The following is a 16,628-nucleotide window of genomic DNA, read 5'->3' on the forward strand; positions in this document are numbered from 1 at the left end:
ATATATGAAAATGACTTTGCCACTTAGCCTGTGATTGCAGATGATCTAGTGTATGCTCTGTCTGCCTGCTTGGCTGACATATAAGATTGAGTGAATAGTGATTGGGATATGGTTGGTTTAATAAGCAAGAAAATATATCTTTCTAAAGGTCCATACACACTTAACGATAAAATGAGCGACGTCGCTCATTTTCCCCCTCCTTGAGCGACGTCGCTCATTTTATCGTTAAGTGTGTATGCCGCCAGCGATGACCGATGCGCGGCCCCGCGGGTCGGCAACGATCGTTGCTGTCGGTAGGGCATGCATGAAGGATGTGGACTGTCGTCCACGACCTTCATGCAGGGCTGGCGGGGGCGTGACGTCACTGAGCGATATGAACGGTCATATCGCTCAGTGCGTACAGGCGGCCGCCGACCGGCCGGCCCGGGAGGGGGAAACGTTAGACGATGTCGCTCACAGAGCGACATCGTCTAATGTGTATGGACCTTAAAGAATGATATAGTTTCCTAAATTCTGAAGGTGTATCATATAATGTGCTCATAATATTTACTTTTATTTATTTTTAACTTCCCCCTTGATGCTGGACATGCCCACTATCTGGAAAGATTGGGAGGAGGGTGCTGCTGCCATGGCCTATGGTAGACCTTACACCTCTGGTGCTGCCCATGTGGGGCCACTAGTACAAAATTTTCCAGGGCCGCTTTTTGTTCCGAATCCGCCCCTGCCTATAACACATGTAATATTGTGAGATCATTACTACTGGTTGAATTTGAACACATCCGATCATGTTTTGCCACACAATAAACTTGGTGGTTCAGACTTGTTTTTAAAAATGACATGGGCATGCAGGAGATGCTGCCTCTGACCCAAAAAATGTCTGGACATTTTCTGCATTCATTCAGCAACTGCATGTTAAAGTTTGTAGCGGCTGCAAGAACAGTTCAATTTGCTATGCCACCAATTGAAGTAAGAAGTAGTGACCAGGTGGAATGGGTGGTCTTCAGTATGCCGACTGACGGGATCCCGGCGCACAGTATACCGGCGCCGGGATCTCGACAGCCGGCATACCGACACTTATTCTCCCTCGTGGGGGTCCACGACCCCCCTGGAGGGAGAATAAAATAGTGTAGCGCGCCACCGTGCCCGTGGCGAGCGCAGCGAGCCCGCAAGGGGATCATTTGCGCTCGCCACACTGTCGGTAAGCCGGCAGTCGGGCTCCCAACGCCGGTATGCTGGTCGCCGGGAGCCCGACCGCCGGCATACCATAGTGAACCCGGTGGAATTGCACCCTTTACATGCTTCAGCTAATGCAGGAACAGCAACAAGCCATCAAAACCTACAAGAGGCTGTAACATCGGGAGAGAGGGGAAATGTACCTTACTCCAGTACACAGGAGAATACTCTGTTTTATGCAAGCTACTGAAACCGTTTGAAGTAGCTACTAATGAAATGTTGAAAAAGATTCATGTTCAAAAAAATGAACAACAAAGTCTACAAGGAAGTCCAATGGAAGAAAGTACGGAATCTTCTGTAATGGTGGATTCCAGTTTTGGCAATTTTATATTTTTTGGCAGTAAACTTTCCCTTTATAAGAGATTATGTTTTTTTTATTGAGCATTGTTAAGTATTGTTTTGATTTCAGGTGCCCTTTATTAAAACGTCTATGCCTTTGAGTACCAGCTTTAGTTGATGTTGAAGTACTAAGTTCCTAATTCAGTTTGAATCACTATTGAGACAGAAATGTAAATTTTTTCAATCCTGCTTCTGCTAAAAAGCACATGTGAAGACATGCCCAGAAAGATAAAAGATGCTCACTGATGCAAAAATTGCGATGCATATGCAGAAATCAAGTACCATCAACAATTGTGGTTGACCCAGGGATATTCAGAATAATGAGAATGCAGTTGCACCGGCACCATGTTTTTAGTCACGATCCATTGCAACTGACGTCGGGTACACGCCCCCGAAAATGGCCATGATCCGCCTGCATTTTTCCAACCACTCCCCACAAACGCCATGTTAACACCCACAAACGGTCACTTCCTGTAAATCGGATTTCACTAAATGTCGATTGCAATTTAGCCAATGCGCACTTGCAAAACGTTTGCAGTGCATGCACATTCTGTCAATAATCGCCAAATTTGGGACTTTGATATTTTTGCAACTGAAGCGAAATAAGGCCATATGAATTAATATAACGATCATCATGACTGAAAGCAGCCACAGCAATAGTACTTGTTTGCTGCTCCTGCTCTTGACTGATCGTGATCCATATCAACTCAGTGCTCATATGTATTAATGCAGTGGGACACGGCACCTACAGAACTTTACTGAACACAAGTTGTACAAAAAATAAAAAAATATATATTTTTTCCCCCACAAATGACAACAACGCACACTGCAGAATCACAGTGCTTATATTTATTAATGCAGTGGGGGATGGCTCCTACTTTTTTATGAACACACAAGTTGTAAAAAAAAAAAAAATCAAACCAACTTTTTTTTTCTCTTCACAAATGACAACTCACACTGCGGACTCACACTGCTTAGAAATGTATTTATGCAGTGGGTCACGGCACCTACTGAGCAACTCACACTGTGGACTCACAATACTTATATTGGGCATGGCCTGTCCCTGAACACACACAAGTTTTTGTATTTTTTTAATAGATTTTTTTATTTTATTTACACACTGCTGTGAATCACTTTACTTCTAGTAATGGTGGCACTGGCATGAACCATTGTGCACCAATAAAGGGTTAATGCGGCACTGCAGGCAGTGACAAAAAAAACACACCAGTGTGTGTACTGTGCACCAAGGGTTAATGCTGCTTCTGTATTTGGACCTCTGGGCTACACTGTGGGCAGCGGAAAAATCCCAACAGTGTGCTGTGCACCAAGGTGCTGCACCAGTGTGACACCCTCAGCAAAAATATAGATGTTCACTTCCTGGACAACAAAGCACCTAAATAGATTAAAGCTTCCTAATATAAAATATAACCATTTAAATCCTGAAATCAGTAAATAATAGGAACATCCAATTATGCCCAATTCCTGAACAAAAAGTCCTGCATGGCCTGGTATTGTTCTGGAAAGATTCTGCTCTGATGGGAGCTGGTATCCTGTTTTATTACTTTACATTTTCTGAAATTGCTGTATAATATGTATACGTAAAGATTCTATAATAATACAAACTCATGTTACAGGAAAGAATCTGAATTCTTCATCATGTGGCTTCCTGTGCTGGTGGTGTTGGCCCTCATCCTCCTGTACAGATGGTACAGACAGAGTCAGATGCTGGAGCGCCTCTCGGATAAATATGTCTTCATCACCGGATGTGACTCTGGATTTGGGAACATGTTGGTGAAGCAGCTGGACAGACGTGGAATGAGGGTTCTGGCTGCCTGTCTGACGGAGACAGGAGCTGACGACATTAAGAAGGAGACCTCCAGCAGAGTACAGACTGTAATTCTGGATGTTACTGACAGCAAAAGTGTGAGCTCTGCTGCCAAGTGGGTATCCGTCACTGTTGGAAATGCAGGTGATTATTATTATTATTATTATTATTATTATTATTATTATTATGAACTTTTAGTGTATAGTAGAAAGATTCAGTTTGCTAGGTAATAATAATTTAATTTCTCTTACGTCCTAGAGGATGCTGGGGTTCCATTTAGTACCATGGGGTATAGACGGGTCCCTTGGGAGCCATGGGCACTTTAAGAGTTTAATAGTGTGGACTGGCTCCTCCCCCTATGCCCTTCCTACCAGACTCAGTTTAGAAAATGTGCCCGGAGGAGTCGGTCACAGCTAGGGGAGCTCCTAGGAGTTTTTCTAGTTTTGTTGTTTTTCTAAGAGTGTTAGGTACAGGGAGGCTGCTGGCAACAGCCTCCCTGCTTCGTGGGACTCAGGGGGGGAATAGGAACCGACTCTAGAAATTAATAGTTCACTATCTCCGCTGACAGGACACTGAGCTCCTGAGGGTGCTGATCGCAAGCCCACAAGGCGACCGCTCACTCGCAGCACGGCCGCCACCCCCTAACAGAGCCAAAAGAAAGAAAAGTGGTGAGTATGACGCCGGCGGCCTGGGAAGTGGGTCGCCGGCGGGAATGGCGGCACAAGGGTGGGAGCGCAGCTCTGACAGGCTGCGCTCTGGAAGGCTCAGCTGACACACTGTGTTAAGCGCTGTGAGGGGCGTCCTGGGCCAGCGCAATACCCTACACTGGTCATATATAGCTTTCAAGGTCTAACCCACTGTTTGCTGCAGAACATACCCCAGGCCGGTATAATCTCTAAAGTGTGAGAAGATGCACCATTGCAGGGCGGATCCAGCACTCACCAGCGCCATTTTCTCCCTGCAGATCACAGCATCAGAATGCTAACAGGGAGCACTGCCCCCCACATAACTCCAGCTATCCTCTGAGGTACCAGGGTGTTATAGACTGGGGGGGGGGGGGGGTAATAATAGCACTGTTTATCATATTAATGTTTTTTTCAGTCAGCGCTGGCCATTTGCTATATAAAATGCCTACTGGGGTGCTGTGTGGTTGGCTCCACTGGCGTTTCTATAATGGGTGCATGAGCCCAGAGGGGGCCCCCACCGCACACGCTGCACCATACTTACCTACTCTCCCGGAAGCTGCGGGAGGCTCCCGTTTTTTGGGGTAGCCCCCCGCACCCCCGGAAGAGTTGGCAGGTCTCCCGCATCCTGCTCGCACCTTAGTGGTGCGAGCAGGATGGACTGGAGAGATAATCTCCCGTTTTCGCGGATCCGTCGGGTGGGGAAGGGGTTAAAATGACGCAAATTGGTGATGTCACCATCCGGCCCCGCCCCCAAAGACTACTGCAGGAGAGGAGACCTACAATGTAGGCAAGTATGCGCTGCACCCATTTTCTGAATACTCACCGCTCCAGAGTCCCGCGGCGACGTCCATGACGGTGTTAAAACTGGGCCATTTTCAGTTCTGCGCATGCGCAGTAGAGAAATCTCAGGGAAAATGGCCGCCGTGCCATTTTCCCGGAGATCTGCGCATGCGCAGTAGAGTCTGAGAGGAGGGGTCCCGAATGGAGGAGGCTGCACCCGAGCCTCCTCCTCTCTTAAAACGCCCCTGGCTGGCTCCTTATACTCTGTGACTTTCTGAAGGTTCTCTGGGGGAAACTGTATCTGAAATTTTCGTGTGTGTGTGTATGTATGTGTGTGTGTATGTCTGTATATCTCACATTACCATGTCTAAAGACTCTGTGTCCTGTATACAGAGTGTGTATCTTCTCCTGGGGAGTCTATACCATGCTCAAAACTGTATTTCTCAGGCTTCTGGGGCAGTACCCCCAGAGGTGGCCCCCGTAATGAAAAATCTGGGGATTCAAATCCCACAGCTGTGCCTCTCACCCCATCTATGTACCCTAAAAAGCGTACACTTGCCCAATAATGCAACCGACATATGAGGGGTGCTACATATGACTGAGGCTAATAGGCATGAGGAATCTTATTAAATATAATAAAGGAACCCTCGGTAACCTTTCAAGCATTCAGGGAGTTACCCTCCGTATTTGGGATAACCTGAGTATACCCAGAGATATAATCCACATCCCTGATGTGTGTCTAGATTATCAAAGAAGGTTGTGTTACCTCTCCCGGGTACACCCTCCATAAGAATTCGGCTGATCGCAGATTGAGACTACTCTCTAATACGGTACACTGCTACAGGTGTAACTCATAGGCCCGCGATTACGTGGATCTCTGGGGCTATAGTAACATGGTCAGGCTCCTTACTTGATTTAGATTCTATTTATGACAGTGACATTTACTTGTTTCTATGTCACAAACAGGATTATACAGACTTCACGGTTGGCGGCCATGAGGGAGTTTGACCTGCGTGATGCAGGGACCACTACGCTGGCAGTTTAGTCAAGCAGGGAACGGTGGCTACACTAATGTACTGCGGATACAGAATTCAAGTAAGGTATGGTGAGTCCGCCCTTCACAGCTGAGGCCCTGTTGGGGACGCCCTGGATACGTGAATATCCATGCCAACTGTGGGTAAGTCGACTTATCTTCCTTCCACGGCTGCACAGACAGGAAATTGTTTCCTACACCTACACTGCAATACATTTGAACCACAGGGTTTATACATAAATCCAAGGGTTCCTCCACTTCCTTTAGAGGACGGTGGGCAAAATCTGGAAAACCTGCACCGCCAGGTTCCCAGGGACGGTTTTCGGGTTCTGCCCTCTCAAAACCTTCGGGTTGACGGTGGACCTCACTACTTGGGGATCAGGCAGGTGGGAGCGAGACTGAAATGATTTTAATGAAACATCTGGGCGATATCCTGCCTAGGCCCGGAAAAAAGTTAGGTTGCCCAGGGGTGCAGACTAGAGTTTCTAGTATTCCCGCATCACAGATTCTTCAGATCAGGCTTACTGGCTTCTCAGGCTGAAAGTACAATACTGCTGGGAGCTATTCAAACATTTGATGAACAAATGTCATTATTCCAGTTCCTCCTCATATACAGGGGTTACTATTCAAGCCTAGGTCATTGAACCCTCACTGGTGGGTATTCAATTCAGGATGTAGTCTGAGAGCGGTGATCTCGGCCCGAGATAAAGAGGACTTCCTGGTATCCTGGGATATCATGAGTGCGTACATTCACATTCCGATCTGGCCGCCTCTCCACACCTATCTAAGGTTGCATTACAACAATGTCACTTCCAGTTCCAGACACTGCACTAGGCTTCTGCAAGGCCATGGCAGAGATTATGCTCCACCTCCGCGAACGGGGAGTGGACATAATTCTATATCTGGACGATCTTCACATCCTCCAGGGAGATTTTGTTACAGAGTGGTACTCTCTCCATTCAACTATCCCAGTATCTTGGGTGGATCCTGAATCTTCCTATTTCATATTTGGCAAGGAGGCTGCCCTTCCTGGGGATGATTTTCGACACTGAAGTGCAGAAGGTGTTTCTACCAGTGGAGAAAGCGTTGGTGTTCCAATCAATGGTCTGGGATGTCCTGAAGCCAGTCCGGGTGTCGGTTCATCGGTGCATTCGCCTTCAGGGGAAGATGGACTCTAAAGTACGGAAGGTTCCATGCACGGTGCTTCCTACTGGATCTCCTGGAAGAATGGTCGGGATCGCACCTTCACATACACCAGCGAATACGCCTGTCGCCGAACGCCAGAATTTCACTCGTATGGTGGCGGTAAACTTCTTACCTTCTCGAGGGCTGCAGGTTCGGGATTCAGTATTGGATCCTTCTAACCACGGATGTAAGTCTCAGAGGTTGGGGAACAGTCACCCAAGGGGAAAACTTCCAAGGAAGACGTTCAAGTCTGGAATCCATCCTTCCGATAAATATTCTGGAACTAAGGGCCATATACAACGGCTTTTTATGAGCGGCACATCTTCTGCAAGATCAAGCCATTCCAGTTCAGTCGGACAATGTTATGGCAGTGTCCTACATAAACAGGCAGGGCGGAACGCAGAACAGAGCTGCAGTGTCAGAGGTAACAAGAATCCTCCTCTGGGCAAAAAAGCACGCGGTGGCATGGTCAGCAATCTTCATTCCGGGAGTGGACAACTAGGAAGCGGACTTCCTCAGCACACACGATTTCCATCCAGGAGAGTGGGGCCTCCACCCGGAGGTGTTCGCAGTGGTAGCAAGTCATTGGGGTGTACCTCAAATGGACATGATGGCCTCCCACCTCAACAGGAAGCTTCGGAGGTGCTGTTCCAGGTCGAGAGACCCACAGACAGTGGCGGTGGATGCCCTGGTAACTCCGTGGGTGTTCAGGTCAGTGTATGTGTTCCCTCCACTTCCACTCATCCCAAGGATTCTCAAACTAATAAAGAGAAGAACAAGAGTTCAGGCGATCCTCATTGCTCTGGACTGGCCAAGATGGGCTTGGTACGTGGATCTTCTGGCATTACTGCGGGAGGATCCAAGGCCTCTTCCTCCTCGTGAGGACCTTCTGCAACAGGGGTTGTTCGCTTATCAAGACTTACCGTGGCTACGTTTGAATGCATGGAGGTTGAACGCCTGATTTTTGCTCGGAAGGGTATTCCGAAAAAGGTCATTCCTACTCTGATACAGGCTAGGAAGGGAGTGACGTCTAAACATTACCATCGGATTTGTGAAAAGTATGTGTCTTGGTGTGAATCCAAGAATATTCCTACGGTGGAGTTTCAACTAGGATGGTTTCTCCTCTTTCTGCAAGCAGGTGTGGATGTGGGCCTACGCTTGGGCTCCATAAGGGTCCAGATTTCAGCCTTGTCCATTTTCTTCCAGAAACAATTGGCTGCTCTCCCTGAGGTTCAGACTTTCTTGAAAGGGGTTCTGCACATCCAACCACCGTTTGTGCCGCCTACGGCACCGTGGGATCTTAATATGGTGCTGCAGTTCCTACAATCGGATTGGTTCGAGCCTTTACAGGAGTTTGAAGTCAAGTTTCTTACTTGGAAGGTGGTCACACTGTTGACGTTGGCATCTGCTAGACGTGTGTCAGAGTGGGGGGCCTTGTCCTACAAGAGCCCCTACTTGATTTGCCATGATGATAGGGCTGAGCTAAGAACACGTCAGCAATTTCTTCCGAAGGTTGTGTCAGTTTTTCATATCAACCAACCTATTGTGGTGCCAGTGGCAACTGACTCCTCAATTACCTCAAAGTCCTTGGATGTTGTGAGGGCTTTGAAGATTTATGTGAAGAGAACTTCTCCTCACAGGAAGTCGGACGCTCTGTTTGTCCTTTATGCTCCCAACAGGGTTGGGTGTCCTGCTTCTCAGCAGACGATTTCTCGCTGGATAAGGTTTACTGTCCAGTAAGCTTATTCTATGGCAGGCCTGGCATGTCCGAATTCTGTTAAGGTCCTCTCTACATGTAAAGTGGGTTCATCCTGGGCGGCTACCCGGGGTGTCTCGGCTTTGCAGCTTTGCCGGGCAGCTACTTGGTCAGGGTCGAACACGTTTGCTAAGTTCTACATGTTCGATACTTTGGCCTCTGAGGACCTAATGTTTGGTCAATCTGTTTTGCAGGAACTTCCGCACTCTCCCTCCCATACTGGGAGCTTTGGTACATCCCCATGGTTCTAAATGGAACCCCAGCATCCTCTAGGATGTAAGAGAAAATAGGATTTTATATACCTACCGGTAAATCCTTGTCTAGTAGTCCATAGAGGTTGCTGGGCGCCCGCCCAGTGCTTCGTTTTCCTGCATCATTACTTGGTTAAGTATGGTTTCAGCTGTTGCTGTTTCTGTTTTCATGTTGCCAGCTTGGTTTCTTCATGTTTCCTGCTGGTTAGCATGGTTTCTTCATGTTGCATGCTGGTTAGCATGGTTTCTTCATATTGCATGCTCGTTAGCATGGTTTCTTCATGTTGCATGCTGGTTAGCATGGTTTCTTCATGTTTCCTGCTGGTTAGCATGGTTCTTTCATGTTGCATGCTGGTTAGCATGGTTTTTTATTTCGGTGTGAGCTGGTGTGATTCTCATACTATCTGTGTATTTCCTTCTCTCGAAATATGTTAATCTCCTCGGGAACAGTTTCTAGACTGAGTCTGGTAGGAGGGGCATAGAGGGATGAGCCAGTCCACACTATTAAAGTTCCCATGGCTCCCAAGGGACCCGTCTATACCCCATGGTACTAAATGGAACCCCAGCATCCTCTACGGACTACGAGAAAAGGATTTACTGGTAGGTATTTAAAATCCTATTTTTCATGTGTTTATATGATGTAAATATCTGATATAATATATTGCTCACTAATTTGGAACTGCTTTAACAAATTACATTACTCTTTTGTATGAGAACGCATGTGTGTGTGTGTGTGTGTGTGTGTGTGTATGTGTGTGTATATGTATGTGTGTATATATGTATATATGTATGTATATATGTGTATATATGTATATGTATGTGTGTGTATATGTATATATATATATATATATATATATATATTACACAATCCAGTGTACAGCACTCAGCATGCTTCTTTATGCCGAAATTCAATTAGTCATCTTCTTTTGTCAGCTTCTTTCGTTTCGGGTTTATTACCGTTTTTCAAGCAGCACAGTTATCCACGTAAATGTGACAAAGACATCTTAAATACCCTTCCGAGTAGGTCAGTGACATCTGGCCGCTTCTGCCTAACAGGCGTCACCATAGCAACCCGTGTCTGTCAAAACAAACATCGGGTGTCAGGTCCCGCCTCCGGCTAGAGCGCATCCGTGTACCGAGTATCGACCCTGTTATTATTCCACCAGACTTATCCTTCAGCATCGTCCTGAGCTTCTCAGCGTCTATACCAGCAAAAACAACACCATAAAAGGTGACAAACAATTACAAGTCATTAATGTATGCCAAAAATTATATAATAAAAACAGCATGTTAAAATGAGTGGTAGGATACCTAGTTATCTTAATAGCCTTATACAGTCCATAATTATGCACCAAGTAATGCTTAGATTACATACGCTAACCTATAGTAATAAGGCAATCACATGTTGCTATTCTATCTATAAAAAGACATTCAGATTAAATTGATCATTCAGGCCTCTAAGTTTCACAGTGTCCAGCGTATGAATCCACTTTGTTTCACATTGCAGCAATTTTCTGTGTCTATCACCCTGTCTACCATCATCAGGGATATGGTCAACAATCATATGTCTTAAATTCGCCATATTGTGCCTGGCTCCTTTAAATTCTTGGCAATCGGTTGGTCTGATCCCTTCCCATTAATAGCCGCTCTTATGGCAGATCTAGGTAGTGCCATAAGTTCTCTACAGGAACGTATGGTCTTACCTACATAACATAACCCACAAGGGCATTTGATCAAATATATAGTGTATGAAATAATGCATGTCAAAGCATGTTGTATTTCATACCTGGGCCCTGTTTGTGGTTGAAATAAATATTACCCGCCATCATCTGTACATTTATGACAACCATTGCCTCTCTGTATATTACCATCCCTAGCTTTATTCTGTTTGGTAACATCTGAGTGTATTGCCAAATCTCGGATGATCTTTCCTCTCTGATAACAGTGCCTAATCCGCGTATGCTTGAGGCTTTTGATCTCTTTCTGTACAACAGGCCACAGATTGGTACTAACCTCTTGAATCTTCCCATGTGCCATATTATTGCCCTTATTTATCAATGAGTGATAAATTTCACGGTGAGTGATAAATTGCACCAGCCAATCCACTCCTAAATGTCATATCACAGGCTGGGCTTAAAAAATTACCGTTAGGAGCGGATTGGCTAGTGCAATTTATCACTCACTGTGAAATGTATCACTCATTGATAAATAAGGGCAATCTGTGTATCCAATTAAGAGAATAAACTGCATTACTTTTAGGTATTCTCTTCAATGTTTCAACACGTGGGATGCGTTTAGTTTTCTCTCCCTATATTCCCTAAATCTAAACTTGCTCATCATGTCCACGAGGCTCTGGTCCAACAAACTCTCCTCACTCATTATCCTCCTAGTCCTCAAAAATTGGGAAAAAGGTAGACTATTAATCGCGGCCTGGGGGTGATGACTATCGGCTCTTAATAACATGTTCCTGTCTGTGGACTTGGTATAAATATCTTATTTTCATCAACTCTGATTCAGTGGCGTGCGGTGAGGTCCGTGGCTGGTGAGGCACTACAGCCATAATGTACGCCGGATCCTGCCGATGACCCCTACCACCACCGAGCCAATGCCCGCTACTGCCTCTGAGCCGATGCCTGCTGCCACCGCCAATGGCTTACAAACTTGCCCACCATCAACTGACCCAGCCCTCCGCCACTAATTTGCATCTCAATCCGATGCCGCCAATGCCCGCTGCCTGCCTGCTCATCATACTTGTGATATATTGTACATTTTTATAGAAAAAAAATAAAAATTAGTGTTTGGGACTGGGAAGGGAGTGGGAGGAGGACATGAATGCAATTTTGTTGTCCAGGGCTTCCATTAACTTAATGGAGAAGGGTCTGAATGGGTTAAACAATGTAAAAAAAAAATGCGTGGGTTCCCCCTTCCTAAGTATAACCAGCCTCGGGCTCTTTGAGCCAGGCCTGGTTGTTTAAATACTGGGAAAAAATTGGACGGGGGGTCCCCGTATTTAGACAACCAGCACCAGGCTCTTAGACCGGTCCTGGTTCCAAAAATACGGGGGACAAAAGATGTAGGGGTCCCCCGTATTTTTAAAACCAGCACCGGGCTCCACTAGCCAGGGATATAATGCCACAGCCGGGGGACACATTTATGTAGATCCCTGCGGCCGTGGCATTACCCCCCCCAACTAGTCAGCCCTGGCCAGGGTTCCCTGGAGGAGTGGGGACCCCTTAAATCAAGGGGTTCCCCCCTTCAGGCACCCAAGGGCCAGGGGTGAAGCCCAAGGCTTTACCCAGCACCCCTGGGCGGTGGGTGACGGGCTGATAGCTATAAGTGTGTGAAAAAAAAGAATATTGTTTTTTGTTGTGGAACTACAAGGCCCAGCAAGCCTCCCCCACTTGCTGGTACTTGGAGAACCTCAAGTACCAGCATGCGGGGAAATAACGGGCCCGCTGGTACTTGTAGTTCTACAACAACAAAAATACCCAAATAAAAACACAACACACACACACCGTGAAAGTAAACATTTATTAAAACACACTTACACACTCACACATACTTACCTACATCCCACGTCGGTCACGTCCACTTGTCCATGTAGAATCCAATAGGTCAGTGGTTCTCAAACTCGGTCCTCAGGACCCCACACAGTACATGTTTTGCAGGTAACCCAGCAAGTGCACAGGTGTATTAATTACTCACTGACACATTTTAAAAGGTCCACAGGTGGAGCTAATTATGTCACTTGTGATTCTGTGAGGAGACCTGCAAAACATGCACTGTGGGTCCTGAGGACCGAGTTTGAGAACCTGTGCAATAGGTGGTTCCTGTAAAAATGAGAGAGAGATTACTTACCTACATCCCATGCCGGTCACGTCCACTTGTCCAGTAGAATCCAATAGGGCCGGTACCTGTAAAAATTAAAATTATACTTACAAACGAAGTAATCCACAGGAGAGAGAGAAAGAGAAATAGAGAGAAATTAATGAATATTGGAGGTCATTCCGAGTTGTTCGCTCGCAAGCGGATTTTAGCAGATTTGCTCATGCTAAGCCGCCGCCTACTGGGAGTGAATCTTAGCATCTTAAAATTGCGAACGATGTATTCGCAATATTGCGATTACACACCTCGTAGCAGTTTCTGAGTAGCTCCAGACTTACTCGGCATCTGCGATCAGTTCAGTGCTTGTCGTTCCTGGTTTGACGTCACAAACACACCCAGCGTTCGCCCAAACACTCCTCCGTTTCTCCAGCCACTCCTGCGTTTTTTCCGGAAACGGTAGCGTTTTTTCCCACACGCCCATAAAACGGCCTGTTTCCGCCCAGTAACACCCATTTCCTGTCAATCACATTACGAACGCCAGAACGATGAAAATGCCGTGAGTAAAATTCCTAAGTGCATAGCAAATTTACTTGGCGCAGTCGCAGTGCGGACATTGTGCATGCGCATTAAGCGGAAAATCGCTGCGATGCGAAGATTTTTACCGAGCGAACAACTCGGAATGAGGGCCATTATACACTCGCTGATGCGGGAGGACGTTAGCACAGACAGGGGAGAGTGCTGCTGCTGGCTGGGATGATGGAGCAGGCTCCCCCAATAGTTGTGAGCCCAGTAGCTGTACCCCCAGTAGCTTTGCCCCCTGTAGCAGTGCCCCGAGTAGTTGTGACTCCTGTAGTTGTGCCCCTTGTAGCTGTGCCCCTTGTAGCTGTGCCCCCTGTAGCTTTGCCCCTTGTGGCTGTGCCCCCAGTAGTTGTGACCCCTGTAGCTGTGCCCCTTGTAGCAGTGCCCTGAGTAGTTGTGGCCCCTGTAGCTTTGCCCCCAGTAGTTGTGACCCCTGTAGTTGTGACCCCAGTCGCTGTGCCCCTTGTAGCTTTGCCCCCAATAGCTGTGCCCCTTAGCTGTGCCCCGAGTAGTTGTGCCCCCTGTATTTGTGCCCCCTGTCGCTGTGACCCCAGTCGCTGTGCACCCTGTAGCTTTGCCCACAGTAGCTGTGCCCCTTTTGGCTGTGCCCCCAGTAGTTGTGACCCCTGTAATTGTGCCCCCTGTAGCTGTGCCCTCAGTTGCTGTGCCCCTTGTAGTTGTGCCCCCCAGGTGCTGTGCCCCTTGTAGTTGTGCCCCCAGGTGCTATGCCCCTTATAGTTGTGCCCCTTGTTGCTGTGCCCCTTGTTGCTGTGCCCCCCAGTTCCTGTGCCCCCTGTAGCTGTGCCCCTTGTAGTTGTGCCCCCAGTTGCTGTGCCCCTTGTAGTTGTGCCCCCAGTTGCTGTGCCCCTTGTAGTTGTGCCCCCAGTTGCTGTGCCCCTTGTAGTTGTGCCCCCCAGTTGCTGTGCCCATTGTAGTTGTGCCCCCCAGTTGCTGTGCCCCTTGTTGCTGTGCCCCTTTTAGTTGTGCCCCCAGTTGCTATGACCCTTATAGTTGTGCCCCCCAGTTGCCGTGTCCCTTGTTGTTGTGCCCCCCAGTTGCTGTGCCCCTTATAGTTGTGCCCCTGTTGCTGTGCCCCTTGTTGTTGTGTCCCCCAGTTGCTGTGCCCCTGTTGCTCTGCCCCCAACACAAACACATAAAAAAAAAATACACACACACACACACACACACACACACACACACACACACACTTACTGGCCCTGCAGCGCTGTCCTCCGTCTCCGTCCGCCGGCTCGTCTCTACTATGGGAGAGACGTCATGACTCATGACGTCTCTCCCATAGTAGCGCCGCTCAGACACTAGGGGTCAATTATGACCTCTGGTGTCAGTCAGCGGCGCTGGCTGCAGCGGGCGCCCACACAGCACACGACGCCTGCTGCAGCCGGGAAGGGGGATCGCTAGTGATTGGACAGCGGATCCAGCACTGGATCCGCTGGGCCAATCACATATGGGGCAGTGACAGGGGCGTGCATTCATTGGGGCTGAATGCACGCCCCTGTCATTGAGGCACCTGTAGTGGTGCCGCTTCACCATTAACTTTCAATGGGCTTTCACAGCCCATTGCTGCGCCCCACCCCTTGCCCGCCCCCCGCTGCTCGGACTTTTAGTGTTAGCAGCGGAAGGCACCTCTCCCGCTGCCTCACACCATCACACGCAGCCGTAGCAAGAGGGGAAAAATGATTACAATAATAAAAGAAGATATTTATCACATACTCTGTTATAAATATCTTCTTTTTATTATTTTAATCATTATGACAGGGGAGGCACTGCCTCCCCTGACTGCACGTCCCTGCTCTGCTTGTAACATCCAGGTATGTGATTTCCTTTTAAGCTAATTTTATAAGTGAATTTACAGTAATTGGTCAATCCTGTCCATTGATGCACTGTACTAGATCCTGGAACTCAGAGTGGGTAGCATTCCAAAACAGGATCACATCATCGATGTAACATTTGTAAAACACTATACAGTCCCTTACGTCACGATTAAAGAACAGAGGGGGTCATTCCGACCCGATCGCACGCTGCACTTCCTCACAGCGGTGCAATTGGGTCAGAACTGCGCATGTGCATTGCGCACGCGCTTGAGGTCGCCGGGCAACGATGCTGGAAACGAAGAAAGCGGTCGCAGCGGCGACCGCAAGAAGATTGACAGAAGGAAGGCATTCCGGGGCGTCACCTGTCTGTTGGCGGACGTTTTTGGGGAGTAGTATGGAAAACGCAGGCGTGTCCAGGAAAACGGAGGGCAGATGTCTGACGTCAAAGCCAGCCCCATCATCGCTGAGATCATCGCACAGGGTAAGTATGTCCAGGGCTGTTCTTCATTTACACTAAACTTTTTTAGCTAATCAGGGCTGCACAAGCGTTCACAGCCCTGCTAAGCTAAAATACACTCCCCCATAGGCGGGGATTAGTTGATAGCAAAAAGTTGCTGGCTGCGATCAACTCGGAATGAACTCCAGAGTTTCTTCCACTACCGCCATGTAGGTGTTGGCATACATTGGGGCCACATGTGACCCCATTGCACACCCAGAACACTGTTTGTAATATTGGCCATTGAAGTAAAAATTGTTTTGTTTAAGTACCAATTCAAGCAATGAGAGAAAAAAAACTAAATTCAGGTCCTTCATATAGAGGGTTGTCAGTAAGTAATAGTTTCACTGCCTCTAAGCCCCCTTCCTGGGGAATGTTGGTGTACAGACTATTAATGTCAAGTGTACATAAGCATGTATTACATTACAACTTTACAAGGCATTTCACCCAACGCTTGCAATTCCAACAACAGATCAGTCATATCCCTCAAGTATGTGTCCCCCGCCTGGACACAAGGTTGTAAATAATGATCTAAATATTTTTAAATATTGCTAAATAGAGAGTCTCTAGAGAGCTGAAATAGGCCATCCAGGCGGGTTACACATACTCTTATGGATACCTTAAATACACAACGATGCCAGTGTACCACAAATCCCTTTAGTCCTGCTGCTGCCATTTTGGTGACGTCGTATCCCTCAAACCTATTCGGGCTGCACTTGCAAAGTCATCATGCCATGCACCATGACGATGTGTGTTCCACCAATCGGCGGGGAGGGAAGCCACCCATGCTCAGCCCTGCGTCTCCATA

General features: G+C 47.5%; 1 protein-coding gene across 2 annotated transcripts in view; it reads left to right on the plus strand.

Annotated features, from left to right (window-relative positions):
* The window catches only part of LOC135011530 (retinol dehydrogenase 7-like), a 237,625-nt gene that overhangs the window by 132,433 nt on the left and 88,564 nt on the right, over positions 1–16,628 (plus strand). For both annotated transcript variants that reach the window (XM_063952470.1, XM_063952469.1), the window contains one exon: positions 3,207–3,541. In XM_063952470.1, the coding sequence (XP_063808540.1) occupies positions 3,229–3,541 (313 nt within the window). In that variant the 5' untranslated portion in view covers positions 3,207–3,228. The remainder of the gene's footprint in view (positions 1–3,206; positions 3,542–16,628) is intronic.

The sequence above is a fragment of the Pseudophryne corroboree genome, chromosome 2, assembly GCF_028390025.1.
Source record: "Pseudophryne corroboree isolate aPseCor3 chromosome 2, aPseCor3.hap2, whole genome shotgun sequence".
Classification (NCBI taxonomy): Eukaryota; Metazoa; Chordata; class Amphibia; order Anura; family Myobatrachidae; genus Pseudophryne; species Pseudophryne corroboree.